This window comes from Lampetra planeri, chromosome 10 (genome assembly GCF_965212315.1).
Source record: "Lampetra planeri chromosome 10, kcLamPlan1.2.h2, whole genome shotgun sequence".
NCBI lineage: Eukaryota > Metazoa > Chordata > Hyperoartia > Petromyzontiformes > Petromyzontidae > Lampetra > Lampetra planeri.
The window spans coordinates 1,772,990-1,787,502 of NC_136116.1; the positions used below are offsets into that span (position 1 = coordinate 1,772,990).

General features: G+C 54.6%; 1 protein-coding gene across 1 annotated transcript in view; it reads right to left on the reverse strand.

The window, feature by feature from the left end:
• Nucleotides 1-14,513, reverse strand: part of GABBR2 (gamma-aminobutyric acid type B receptor subunit 2) — a 65,149-nt gene that overhangs the window by 36,506 nt on the left and 14,130 nt on the right. The window contains exons 7-12 of the mRNA XM_078597880.1: nucleotides 11,925-12,197; nucleotides 7,744-7,804; nucleotides 6,805-6,882; nucleotides 6,368-6,518; nucleotides 5,882-6,014; nucleotides 3,210-3,317 (exon numbers count right to left, since the gene is read on the reverse strand). Coding sequence (XP_078454006.1) covers nucleotides 3,210-3,317; nucleotides 5,882-6,014; nucleotides 6,368-6,518; nucleotides 6,805-6,882; nucleotides 7,744-7,804; nucleotides 11,925-12,197 — 804 coding nt within the window. The remainder of the gene's footprint in view (nucleotides 1-3,209; nucleotides 3,318-5,881; nucleotides 6,015-6,367; nucleotides 6,519-6,804; nucleotides 6,883-7,743; nucleotides 7,805-11,924; nucleotides 12,198-14,513) is intronic.

A 14,513-nucleotide genomic window follows, 5' to 3' on the forward strand; every position in this document is an offset into this window, starting at 1 on the left:
AAAGTGTAGGCCAATCTGTCTCACATCAAGCACGATAGCTATACAGTGTCACCGCTGCACGTAGCAGCACCGTTGTTACCGGTAGCATTGCCCTATCAACGTTACCATTATCATAATCTTCGAAAACGTTCATGCCTCTCAAGCTGAATGGAGGTCACTCCGAAAGGGCCTTTAGAATGTTTGGCCATTCAGACTCTTTCACAGCTACAACTGCTTCCTGCTTTGAATGGGACAATTTTACGGCAACATAAATGTGACAGGATGGTGTTTTTTTCCTCGTCGGTACAAATGTTGTTGCCGTTTCCCCGAGGAGCGAGGCAGGAAAACCTCTGAGGGGACGAGCGGCCGAGTGGCAGCGCTACCCGCCCGGGTGTGTGTGTGTGCGTGCGTGTGTGCGTGTGTGTGCGTGTGTGTGTGTGCGTGTGTGTGTGTGTTCGTGTGTGCCCGTCAGTGTGGGCGTTTCACCCCGTTAACAGCACTTGCCTCAACAGTCTGTGAAGGCTACAGGAGGGAAATCTTTGTCTTTGTTTCACCCAGCTGTATTGTACGTGGCTGTGCGTGCCTATGGGTGGCGCGGTTGTAACGCTTGTACCTCACAGCAAGAAGCTCCTGGGTTGGATTCCGGACTCGGCCACCTTTCTGTGTGGAGTGTGTATGTTCTTCCCCTGTCCTGCACGGGTTTCCTCAGGCTTAATCGATTTCCACTGATAGCTACATTGGCCAAACATCCCAATGCTGAAAATGCACCTTGAGATTACTCAACCCTTGCCGCCTACTACAAAATGATCAGGACCCTCGTGAAAAAGAGTGGTGGGCATACAACAAGAGTGATAACGAACAAACACAAATAGGAGGAAGACTTGGACGGAAAACGCCGCTGACAGAGAAGATGATGGTTTGGATAATGAAAATGAGACTGGACAGGATGCGAGGTTTAGCACTGCAAAGGTACGACCAGGGAATACGGAAAGTGGTACGGCGCAGGATGTGATGCAGAGACGCAGTAAAGGCAGAAGTGAATGAAAGAATCCCGGAATTATCAGAAGCCACGGGATTGATTCAAGGCAGGAGACAGTGGAAGGCGTCCACTCAGCGCGATCGTCTCGGCTGCGCCGATCGGATCGGAGGATGCGTGGCTCTGAGTGGGGCTGCACGAGGCTCTCTGCACGCGGACGGTCCCACGGAGCAGTGCGGGTGTCGTGGGGAACGCGCTGTGCTACGAACCCACCCACCTGGGTTCCATTCCTAGCCGTGGTTTAACATCAGCGTGTAAATATCAGCACTGGCGATACGACGGCAGCCATGCACGATGCCTGTGAGCTGTGCCAGCCCTAATGAGCACTCGCTAACAGCACTTGCCCCAACAGTCCCTGCAGGCTTATATGGGATATCTTTTTATTTTGCTTGTTTCGGTCTCAGCGATATATGCTGTGCACAACATGTGTGTGTGAGTGCGTGTGGAATGTTCCTGCGATACAACAGCCGCTGGCCGGCACGCCTGCAGAGTGGCCCGTCCAATTCTGCAGCGTCATCACTCCGCAGCGCTGCTTTGAAGCTGCGCCGAGGCAGTCAATAAGCACGGCACCACACGAGGGGAAAGAAAACGAACGACACCGGGGATGCCTTCCCGTCCGAGCCGAACCCGAGCCGGGGCGCTGTGTGCCACGGTGGAGCGAGGGAGACGCAGGTAATGGATGGTGTCAATTTGCGCAAGCGCGCGCACGCGTCCTGTACGCGCGTAGTCGTCACACACCCACGGCGAGCGTGGGGGTTTGGTGAGCCACCGGTCCCCGCTCCCGCGTGTAACGGGGGTGAGTAATCGCCGCGTCTCTCTTTGCCGACGGCGCTATTTTGATTGCGCGCGAGCGCAGGTCCGGCCCGGTAGCCCACGCACCCGTCCACCCGCCCGCCCGCCTGCCCGAGCCCGCGATCAAACCCGGTGACCGCAGCACAATTCGCGTGAGCAATCCGCGTGCGTTGGAGACATCGCAGTGATCAAGACACCGCACGTGGGTGGGTGCAAGATGACATGATTATTATAATAAAACAAAATAAACCTTTCCTATCCCACACGTTTAACCGTGCATACGCCACAAACTTAGAAGCACGGCCAATCGGGTGACGTTTTCAGGCTGCGGTAATGTTTCAGAGGAGCAAACGCGGAATGAATTTACAAGTGATGATTTATACGAATGTGCTCCACGATATTGTGACTCGAATGCATTTTCCCCGCAGTATAAATCACAATTTGCCGTATCTGCTCCCGTTTTTTTCTGCTTTGAGGAAGGCGTGTTGTCCTAAGCCTCGGTTGATTACACATTTTTCAGTTCGCGAGGCAGTTCTTGTGAATAACGACGGTGCCGGCGATTTGTCATTTTGCGTGCGCTTTTACCAGCGCTGTCCTTGCAAAGACCCGGCAATTCTATTTGAGGTCAGACGTGGAGGCGTCTGCAACAATGATAGCCTCCTGCCATAGACTATGCAGCCGATGGCGAAAACTATTCTGCCACTATGCGCAGGTAACCACCATCTGCCCGAAAGATTTTTGCCAAAGTCAACATTCTCTAGAGGGCTCGAATGTAATCACGATTCATCATAAAGGTGAAGCTGCTACGGCACTTTTCGTGTGGCATCACTGCCGTACTTTGGATCGAGGCCATGCAACCTAACTGTGGCACACAGAGAGTGAACCACCGCAGCCTGCACTCCACCGTCGGAGGAGAAAACGACACGAACTCTCTCCTGAAGCCCTCTCCTCGCGGCTTGCAGACCTCGACGTCGCTGTTTAGCCCCTGAACATGTTGCCGCTGCCATCATGCACGAGAACGGAATGTTAAGGACCGGTGGCTGCCTTGCAATGTTGTCCAGACGCACGCCGAGCTCGACTCACGCTCGTGTCTACGCGACCTTGTTGCGGATTTACTCTCCAACACACCGGTGGGCTGAAGTGGAAACTAATTGGCGTTTTGTTTAAGTAACACATCTCTTCTTAATTGGCTGTGTCGGGTGGTGGAGGGTGACGACACATCTATACTTACGCGACCAAACCCAACAACCTTTGTGAATAATATTGGTCGGGAAAGCCCCGCCCCGAGTTAAAGTGATTCTTACCCAGTTTAGGACATTTCGGCATCGTCCTCCTATTGTGCGATTAGAGCTGCCCCCGCCCCCTCCTTTCCTCCGCAAGGCGAATGCGGCAGGGTTCTCACCTTCTTCTTCATCTTGACGTTCTTGAAGATGGCGTGGACGCGCCACGTCTTGGCGAACATCGCCCCGAAGGCCGTGGTGTAGCCCACGGTGAGGAACCACGTGCGGACCTGCGTCGAGAGAGAGAGAGATGGGGGGGGGGGGTTGGAGTGGGTCACCACCCTCTCATTCTCCATCGTCGGCTTTATTAGTCAGCTGTTGTTTCAGGCGATGGTCTTTTTTCAGGGTAGAGAGAGGAAAGAGAGGTTGGCCGATTCGTGGTTGGAGATCGCACGTTCGGCTGCGACGCCTTAAAAAAACGTCGAAGGGACATTGTGATTTGCGAAGAGCCGAGGGGCGAGACTCGTACATTTGTTTCGGGTCAATTCGCGCGAGACAAATGTGTGTCATACACCCTCCTCCACCTGACACAGCCACTTAATAATGTTGTCACGTGAACAAATGTGCCGATTGATGACTGCTTCAGCAGCACTACTGGAGTGGTGTTGGAGAGCGATCCACAACTTGTATTTTTCTTTCTCCAATTGGCTGTTGGGTGGAGGAGGGTGCAAAAAGAAAAATTGCTCGCACGTGGCCCGACCCACAAATCAATAATGACTCATATTGGCTGCGAGAGCCTGCAGGTGTTAAAGGTGAACATCGCTCAATCTCTCTGCCGTGTCTCGAGACTAAAGAGCCTGAAACGTTCGCCGTTTTTCGTGTTGAAATTATTTTGTTCCCCTCGTGCACCACTGTCACGACGCTGGTGCCAAGGTGGGGGGGGGGGTGGAGCACAACCGAGGAGCGAGCGGAGGTGATGGCGACAACGACGAGAAACCACGGTCGGAGGGGCGCGACGGGGCCAGGGTGCGATTGAAGCAAAGGTAGCGTGGAGTGGCAGAGGCCGGGTCGGTGATGCCAGCGACTGCGATGGAGCCGGCGTTTGACGGAGCGAAATTCGTCGACTCTGCGTGTGGCGGCGCGCTCGGCTGCTCGCCCCTTGCGCTCAAGCAACGACTGTCAATGCTGTTGACGAGAACAGCGGCGGAATTCCGGGGGCAATCTCTGGGGCAACAACAAACGACTTCATTATCCTCTAAACGACTTTAAATAATGACTTGAAGCGGGGGTGGGGGACACTCACAATACCTGCTCAGTTGATTTAATGAGACGATGACTCATGTGTACGCGCACGTGAGTGTGTGTGGGTGCGATGTGACAATGTGGTAGGGTAGCGGCGAGCGCTATGAACCACGCACAACATGAGTGACGATTATTTGAAACGGTCCTGGGCCTCACCTAGGTCGACTCAGCCTCAAATGAGAACCTGGTACGATGTGTAAACATCGCCACTGGGGAGACAAAGGCGGTCGGGCGTGGTGTTGGCCAACCACCCCCTCGTGCGCCGTGCCAGCCTTCATAGGTGCTCGCTAATAGCACTTGCCCCAATAGTCTGTTAAGGCTGCACGGGGGATCTTTGTATGTGTGTTGTGACAATGCGATGCATATGAGCAACGTGCACTGCGTACGACATGTCTGTCTATTATAGCTAAAAGTTATACAATTAAACTGTGATGTCGCATTGTGTGTGTTTTTTACACTGAAAAAAAAACCACACAAGTTAGGCCTGGGTAAAATACAAAAACATTCTGCTTGTGACTGGCAGTCGTCGTGATGACCCCTAATTAAACACAGGTCGATTAAATAATACAACGCTGTTTTTTGTTATTACATAAATATGCCAAATATTCCCCATATAGCCTTCAACAGACTGTTGGGGCAAGTGCTGTTATCAAGCACCTATGAAGGCCGGCACGGCGCACGAGGGGGTGGGTGGCCAACACCACGCCCGGCCGCTTTTGTCTCCCTAGTGGTGGTGTTTACACACCGCACCAGGTACTCATTTGAGTCTGAGTCGACCTAGGGGGAGGCCCAGAACCGGCTCAAATAATCGTCACTGGTGTTGGCCGTGAGCGGGAATTGAACTCGGTTCGCCGAGTTCGTAGCGCAGTGTGCTAACCACTACACACACACAGACAACCGTGTCTGTGTGTGTGTGTGGGTAGGAGCCGGTGGTGTAGCGGTTCGCTCACTGCGGGGGATCTTCGCCTCGTAGCGGCGGAGTCACCGATCTTGCTGATTTTAGCCACTCAAATAAAGGGGGGTGTGCCACACAACTGCTCAATCCAAGTATCGCTTGCCAATGAACCCAATGGCATTTTTCAAGATTGTCTGCCCAATCAATGTTGAGCGTCTGCCAAATCGATACAAATGTAACCTCGATTCAAAATCCACACCACGTCCACTTGCCAAAACAGTGTGCACCAACTCTGGTCGGTGACTTCGTTGGGTGTTCGATTTCGTGGTGTGACAGCACACCTGGGGGGGGGGGGGGCACATACCTGTCAACCCACACGGTTTACCCTGTAATCTTCTACAGGGAACTTGAGTTTTCAGGTCCATACGGCATATAGGTGTTTCAATACGGGAAAAAAAGTGTTGTCTATTCGTTTGTGTTTCTCCCTTGTGATGGGACTTTGTAGGATGAACGTTGAGATTTACAAGGGCACGGGGTGACCAATAAGGTCTGATTTGGTCTGTAATAAGGTATGGCACTGAGAAGGGGTTGACAGGTATGGGGGCACCTCCGGCCCGTGCCCCCCCCCAACCCCCCCCCCCCGCGCGCGCCACTCACGGTGCACACTCTCTCGAAGGTGCCCGGGGACACGAGGGCCCCGTCCAGGCCGAAGAGGAAGATGGTCATGTAGGAGAACATGCCCCCCAGGATGATCAGGTTGTTCATGTAGGGGCTCGACATCTTAATGAGTCTGGGAACACACACACGCACACATAATAGAACACACACATACATAATAGAACACACACATAATAAAACACAAACACACACACATAATGAAACACACACAAACAACAACTGAACAACAGAGCGGTGGATACCAACGAGGCAAACACTGTATCATTAAACTGCGCTCGTTTCATTGTCTGCTTCCTTTCATTCTCGCGCGAGATTTTCCCGTAATGGGCCCAGGGGATGGCACCGCCACCGAGGTTTCGGGGTTAAGTTCGGCTGTCACCGAACGATTCTGCAGGGAGCGGCTCGGTGCGCGGTGCGGTGCTGCTGTGCGTGTGGCGAGTGGTGGCTGAGGGGAGGAGGCCTGACTTGTGGTTGCGGTTCTTGATGTTGAAGAAGAGGAAGGTGGAGGCCATGAGCATGCCGAGGCAGGTGAGCATCGCCAGGATGCTGTAGAGCAGCAGGGAGACCTCGCGCCGCCTGCTCACCACGAAGGTGTGGTCCCGCGGCGGCGTCGCACCTGCGCAAGTGGGGGTGGGGTGGGGGGGGGTCACGCGTGAGGCCCGGCCACTTCGACCCTGCAACTACAAAATCTGCTCCGACCTGCGAACTCCGCTCCGAGCTGCGAGCTCCAGGCTTGGAACTCGCAGGTCAGAGTAGGGCACGCATGCCACACACTCGTACATGCGCCCTAAGCCAGAGACGATCTGGCGTGAAATAACTACAATCCCTATCCGCTCACCCACACACGCCCGCACGCACGCAGCCCGGCAGTGTTCGCCGCCTGGGCCGTTCGCGTGGCTCACCTTGGAAGAGGATCGTTCTATTGAGCTCCAGTTGGTCGGCGACGGCGTTGTACTCGCCCACCTTCACTCTTTGCCCATCTGGCCGGGGGGCGCACGCGGAAACAAAGACAAAGATCCCCCCGCCCCCTTAAAGCCTCAGACTGTAGGGGTAAGTGCTGTCAGAAGAGCCCCTATAAAAGCCGGCATGGCACACGAGGAAATAGGTGGCCAGCACCCAGCCCACCTTTGTCTCCCCAGTGGCAATGTTAACACATCGCACCAGGTACCCATTTAAGGCTGAGCTGGTCTAGCAGAGACCCAGGACTGGTTCGGATAACTGGTCACCGATGTTGGTAGTGAGCGGGAATCGAACTCGGATGGGATCGCCGGGGTTCGTCACGCAGTGCAGCGGACACAGGCGCACGTGGTCGCGTGAACTTGCGATTGACACCACAGTGCAATCACGTGACTCTATTTGGCCGTGGTGGTGGTGTTGGTGGCGGTGGCGCACTTACATTCCAGCTCATTCGAAGCCAAGGTTGGGTAGATCATGCAGAATTGTGAGGGTCACGAGCCTCTTTGGTTTTGACGAGGCCAGAAGATGGTGGTAAAGCCAGTGAATCATGAGCTCATCGGTACAAATGTTTGATTGTCATCTCCTCATAATGGGTGGGCTTCCTCTAGGTAACCACTTTCCTCTTAGATGTCCATTTCTTTATGAACCAGAAATGGCCACATTTCTCAATGTTGCTCGAAAAAAAATATATCTTGAGGCTTTTCTGGATGAATTAATGATTTTGTCAATGTCTGGCAGCAGTCATGAAATATTTACCGTCTAGCATTTTAGCACAAATAATGGATTGCTACAGTGCAGTCTTCGATATTGCTGTAGAGCTGATTATTCCCCCCACCCCCATTCACAACTGGGAAATGTTTCACGCGAGAGAGTGGAGCACTCACTTTGAAACTGGGTGAACTCGATCGTGCCGAGCCTCTCACCGTTCCTGAAGATAACCTGCCCCTACAATCATAAAACAACAATAAACACAATTTATAACAAACACACACGCTGAGCGAATCGGTTGAAATGTTCGATCGAGAACACTTGTGACATGCAGCTAGCGCTCAAAGTTCCTCATGTGTAGGCCTGGACTGGTGAGAAAGTCTGGAGTGGTGAGAGAGTCTGGGCTGGTGAGAGAGTCTGGGCTGGTGATAGCCTGAATTGATGAGAGCCTCGATCTGCTTGAATTTGCGTTAGTGCAGTGGGAGAGAGTTTCAAACGGCTTGGTGCAGCTACGGAGAAAAGGCGCTCAGCCAAGGCAGTCGTGGTTCTGGGTTCACGATGGATGCAAGAGGAGTGTCTGTCTCGTCACCATCGCCAGCCAGGCCCGTGCTGACACCGCGTCACCGGCGCAGCGGAGGAAGATCCGTGGGGAACGGGCGCATGGTTTGCGAGCGGTGACACACACATGACGCGAGTGCGTGCATAAGCACTCACGGATTTGTGTATGCAAAGACCCCCCCATGTAGCCTCAACAGACGTTGGGGCGAGTGCTGTTAGCGAGCACCTATGAAGACCCATGCGACATGCGAGCGGGTGGGTGGTCAGCACCACGCCCACCCGTATTTGTCTTCCCAGTACTGATATTTAAGCAACACACACCAGGTGCTCATTTGAGGCCGAGTCAACGCAGAGGAGACCCAATACCAGTTTAGAAATTCGTCACCGATGTTAGTCATGAGCAGGAATCAATCACTGTGCCACCATTCCTCATACTCATAATGCACAGAAACAAATATTTCCCATATGGCCTTAACAGACTGAAGTGTTATTAGCGAGCACTTATGAAAGCAGGCACTGCACACGAGGGGGTGGGTGGCCAGCACCACGCGCGGCCACCTTTGTCTCCCTAGTGGCGATGCTTACACACCATACCAGGTACACATTTGAGGCTGAGTCGACCTAGGAGAGGCCCAGATCCTGTTCAGATAATCGTCACTGGTGTCGGCCGTGAGCGTGATTCGAACCCGCGTCGCCAGGTTCGTAGCGCAGCGCGCTGACCGCTGCACTACCGCCCCCCATATGCACAGACACACGAACACGGGCACAGACACACGGACACGTGCACAGACACACGGACACGTGCGCAGACACACGGACACGTGCACAGACACACGGACACGTGCACAGACACACGGACACGTGCACAGACACACGGACACGTGCACAGACACACGGACACGTGCACGCACACTCGTAATCACACGTTGCACGTCCCTCGGGTGCACATTGGTGACGTCATTATGCAATGCGATTTGAGTGACTGGTGAGAGAGAGGGCCTCGTTTCGTACGCAGCGTGCATTTTCTCAGCATAAATGCTGCCGGGGCATTCCCCTGCCAGACGGAGGCGCTTTCCGTGTTGATCGCGCCAGGTGACGACTGCCAGCAGCACGCGCCTCGCGTGATATTGCTCCTCTCGCCGCGGTTTTTTCTTCCCTCGCCCAAATCGACCTCTCTCCTCCGGAGATTTGCATCTCGCCCGACCCCTCAACTCTTGCAGGTCGTCTGACGCACGCCGATCCCGCCTGCCGCCTCGGCCCCCGGCCACGCTTCATATTTATGGAGCTGTCGGGCCGTGTCACATTTCAGCGATCGCAAAGGGGGCAACGTCTCTCCGCTCGCCAGAGGCGTTCCACTTCCCTGCACCCTGCGCTCCCTGTCGCGCTCCCTGTCGCGCTCCCTCTCGCTCCCTCTCGCTCTCCCCTCCTCTTCCCTATCCTCTCGTTTCACCGCCGTGTTCACCTGCGTCCATTGCCAAGTGGCAGTTTCCCCATCGCAAGCGCTGCGAACGCGCCGCATCTCCGCCTCAACGCAGAATGCCGGACCCTAATCAGCTGCCGCCCCCCCACACCGGAGATCAAAGGCCGCCCCTCCCCCCCACCAGAGTTTGCTCTCCACATCCCCCGGCCAGGCGAACGGAGATGGGCTGGAGAGGACGAGGGGAACCTGCCCCGAAATGGAAGCAGCGACGGCGACGCGAGATTCGCGTCCCCCGCCGCCTCTTGAACCCGCCCGGGTTTGCCGAGCGGTCGGGCGAGCGGCTCGCGATGGGAAAAGCTTCGCGAGTTCAAATCCCGGTTGGGGGTTGACACGCCCCCCCCCCCCTCGCGCCGTTCATTCAGGGACATTGCAACGAGTATACTGCGTTGTTTGCAGGTGAAGTCAACGGTGAGTTGACTTCACCTGCACACATCGCCACCACCAGAGGATCGTGGAATGTCCACCCCTGGCTCGTGGCTGTGAAGAGGGAACCAAGTGGTGTCCTCAAGGCTCATTTGAGCAGCAAAACCACTCGCACTCTAAGGCGCAAATTATTTTTTTACCGAGACGAATCGTTTGGAGAAGAGAGAGGAGACCCCGCATGAAAGAGCACCGTCTCGAGCGCCGACAAAACTCCGTGACTTTTTAATGTCCCGCGCAGACTCGCAGATGTCCCAGCTACCTTGAAATCGAGAGGGAAATCCTCGGGGAAAGCAGCGAGGAGATGTGGCGACTCCGCTCAAGGAAGTGGACCGCATAGGCCAAGCGGCGGTCTCGGCGTCGCCGCTGGGGGCACAGAGGGCGCGTGCCGTGTCCGCCGCTCGCAGGCTTTTCGGGCTGCTGCCTGTTTTGTGTTACAGCTGCCGTGTCACGCGACGATCTATCGCGGTGGGAGCGACGTTCCAAACAGAAACAAGCGTGTCGGGGGAAGCATCTCCAGACGGCAGCCTGTGCGCGCGCCCGCCCGTGCTTGCATCAGCATCTCCAGTAAATGCCGGTGTCGGTGATGTGCGCCAGCGAATTTGCCGTCCGGACCCCGACCATTATCGAGCAGCTTGTCGCTCCGCGCGGCGTGGAGGAACGCGGCTACTAATGTGCCGGCGGCTGCGCGAGTGCTTTCACTCCCATTTCATTAATGCCGTCGAAGGTTTTAACTGCAAATGCTGCAAGTTGTTTTTTTCTTCTTCTTCTTCTTAACGGAGCGTCTGCATTTTCACAGATGAATCTAACTACATTATGCGGCGGAGAGAGAGAGAGAGGACGAGAGAGAGAACGAGAGAGCCACTCTGCATGGTCACTGCAGCATTCGCACATTAAGTCCCTTCGCTCGTCAATACCCGCAGTGGTACCGAGCCAGGCACAGAATGCACACCCCGCACCCCCTCTGCGCTCTGCTGGCCCAAACTGCCCGTGCGGCGCCTGCCCTCCTCCCCCCAACCCCCTCTGCGAATGAGTTACTCGACACCCCGTGACGTGCGGCACACGATCGGCCTCCCCCCGCCGCGTCACAGCTGCGATCATTATGACGGCGGCGGCGGCGTTCCGTCCAGACGCCCGGGGAGGTCACTGTGGGCTCCTTCGCCAGAGTCAAAGCCAATGTGATGACCCCTCATGCGCTCTGTGGACCATACAGCCAACCTCCGAGTACAAGTAAGGCATTCGGCCCGCAAAGCCGTTTTATTTTATCGCTAGCACCAGGATATCGGTGAGATACGAGTTGAAAGTCTCTGCCCAATCACCAATAACTGCACGAACATGCCACCGCGTTACATTTGGGCCTGCACCTACTGAGAAGTAAAACATATTTTGGTTGAAATTGTACACGACTAGCATAACTCTCAGTGGCAGAGTGGGTGGGAAAGTGCACGCTTCCTACTATGTGAAGGCAATGTTACTGATGAACGTGTTTCGTTTTTTGTTACAGAGCACGGGTTCTCAGGGGTAACTCTACGAATGATGCTTCTGTGGGCCGTTCTCTAACGTGAAGCGGGTTGCATTGCTCTGCTGGACATCCAAATTGCGACTTCGTCTCGTGCCGCGATGACGATAGCACAATCGGATTAAAGCTGACTAAAAAGCCAAAAGAATGGGAACCCGGCAATGGAAACATCCGTGAGATGGCACTGCACACAAACACCGCACGGGGCAGCCCGCAATGCTCGGAGCTTGTCCTGGGAGGACTGCACTGCGAAAAATCCGCACGGCCGCTTCGTCTCGTGACGTGATGTCAATAGCACAATCAGGATCAAATTGGTGGAAACGATTTTGTGTGTTTTTTTCTTAAAGCGCTCGCCAAGAATGTGGGCTACGCGTCCTCACAGTGACACCCTGGAAGTTGGTCTCGTTCATGGCGCGCAGGATGGTGCGGCCCAGGTGCGCGTTGTCGTAGCCGAAGGCCTCGATGGAGGCGTTGGGCTCCCTGGAGGCGCGCTGCAGGCCGATCGAGCGGTGGAGCGCCTGCGCCATCACCCACACGCCGTCGTACGCGTAGCCGTGGAACTTGCTGTGGGGCGACGCGCCGGCCGTGGCCGCGTCGGCGCCGCCCAACTCCCGCCGCAGCCGCTTGTACTCGTGCTCGTACTGCTGCGGGGTCTGCAGCCGTGACGGCGGGTCGGGGTCGGGCCAAATCGGACGTTGCACGCGCAGGGACACCGGTGGTAATTAAGCCGAGTCTATCGCTCTCTTTCGCGAGTGATGTGAAAGCCACCCACCAGAGTGATAAATAATATACGCACAAGCCGATTTATGGACGGCACAAGGCACGACCGTGACTCTGGGATTGATCCTCCCAGGGCGTTGTGCGACATCGCCGCTCCGCGTGTGTCATTTGCACGGCCTTGTTTAGACCGCCGATTCAAAACACTCAAAATTGTGGCCCGATTAGTTAATAGAGCAGCAGCACAACGGGTCTCACAGATTTCAACGACAATTAGGGGATAGTTAGTTTACATCATGGGTCAAATCCCGCTTGTCCGCGAATGTTTCTTTTCATCGGAATTTTTGACTAAATTTGTCCCGGTGTGTCCGTCACGAGCGACGGTTCAAATCACCGAGGCGTCACGGCACTTTGTCTGAGATGTCAATCTGGCAGGATGCGTTGACATTTAAACATCGAAAGACACGAAGACATGTAGGCCCGCAGACAAGCGTACAACTCACACACTCGCACAATGCAGATGCACGAGCAATTACATTTGGAATGTCGATGACGGTAGTCGCCCCAGCATCGCACACAAGACATATGTCATGAACAGCATTATATACACTCTTGGGAGTACACTGCCCAGGTATGGGAACCTCTCCACTCTCTCCACAACTGCCCTATCACCAATTGGGAGTTGTGGGAGTGGAGTTTCCGATGGTACAAAATACCCAGGGAGGTGCTTCGTTTTGGTGGGGCTGATGGTAAGGCCCCACCTCTCCAGGTAAAGCAGCTGCGCCTCCAACTCCACCTCTGAGTGAGCAGCAATTACCAGATAATCGGCATACATAACATGGTTGAGCAATAGGGACCTATCCCTTGACCGCACCCGGGCATCGATCAGCTTCCCATTGTATCTGTACCAGATAGAAATTCCTCCGGTACAGCTATTGAAGGCTTCATGAACTACGTGGTCAAAATAGATGTTAAATAATGTGGAGCCAGAGGAGATCGCTGTCGCACCCCGAGGTGAATAGGGAATGGCTCCGACTCCCGGCCACGTAGTTTTACCCGGGCCCGCTAACCATAATGAAGGTCCTTAATGATCGTTAGCAGAGGATCAGGGACTCTGAAAGCACGAAGAACAACCCAGAGCCCAGGCCTAGTAATGGTATCATAGGCCTTGACCAGGTCAATAAAGCAGAGAAATAGGTCTTGTTGGAATTCCCCACACCTCTGCTGTAGCAGACGGACAGAAAACATGGCATCTGTGCAGGACCGCCCTGTTCTGAAACTGCATTGGGGCTCCGCAAGCCTCTCCTCAGCATGCTGGCAAAGCGATGCTGAGGAAAGGCTTGACCTTTCCGGCATACTGAGGAGTGAGATGCCCCTGTAGTTGTTACAGTCTGTGAGGTCCCCCTTCTTAAAGAGGGGGACCACCAGGGCATCCTTCCAATCCTGCGGAACCCGTCCAGTGGTCCAGACTGTTGTTATGATGTCATGCAGGACAGTCTGTGCACAAACGCCAGCCTCCCTCAGCATTTCGCTCGGGAGATCATCTCTGCCCGGTGCCTTTCTTGGTCTCAGACTCTGGATCGCCTTCAGTACTTCCTCAACAGATGGCACCTCAGCCAGCCACTCACAGGGGGTGACTTCTTCTTCCAATATTTGAGGCATCACAGCCTCAGCAGGGTCATTCCCACTTTGTCCCATGGTGTTTTCCAGGCTGATGGATTTCCCCTCTTCCAGAAGCTCACAGAAATTCTCAGCAAATTAGTCAACCTGTTCCTGGGGGTCGGAGATTGGATAATCGTTCTTTCCACAAATGATAGTAATAGGTGTGAAGCTGCAGGTTACTTTTTTATGGAGTTAAAGACCGCTTTGTAATCGCGGGCCATTGAGGCAGACTCCATCTCCTCAGCAACCCGCGACCACCACCCATCCTTGCAGCGCCTCACGGCTCTCCGAACCTCCGAGCGAAGGCTGCAGTAAGCCTCCTCATTCTCTGACGTGGGATGCTGTAGACGATGAGAGTGGGACTGTCGCTTTTTCTCAGCCAGCCTGAATACCTCCTTAGTCAGCCAGGGTCTCTGGGGAGGTCTGGACCGTGTACCCAAAGCAGTCATTGCAGCTGCATGAGCCACAGTCCTAAACCTCGCCCATTTCCCCTCGACATTAGGAGTGGGGGACGATGCCAACCCCAGCCGCAAGCGATGATGAAATTCTTGCTTGCAACTTTCATCAGCTAGCTGAGACCATGCCACAAT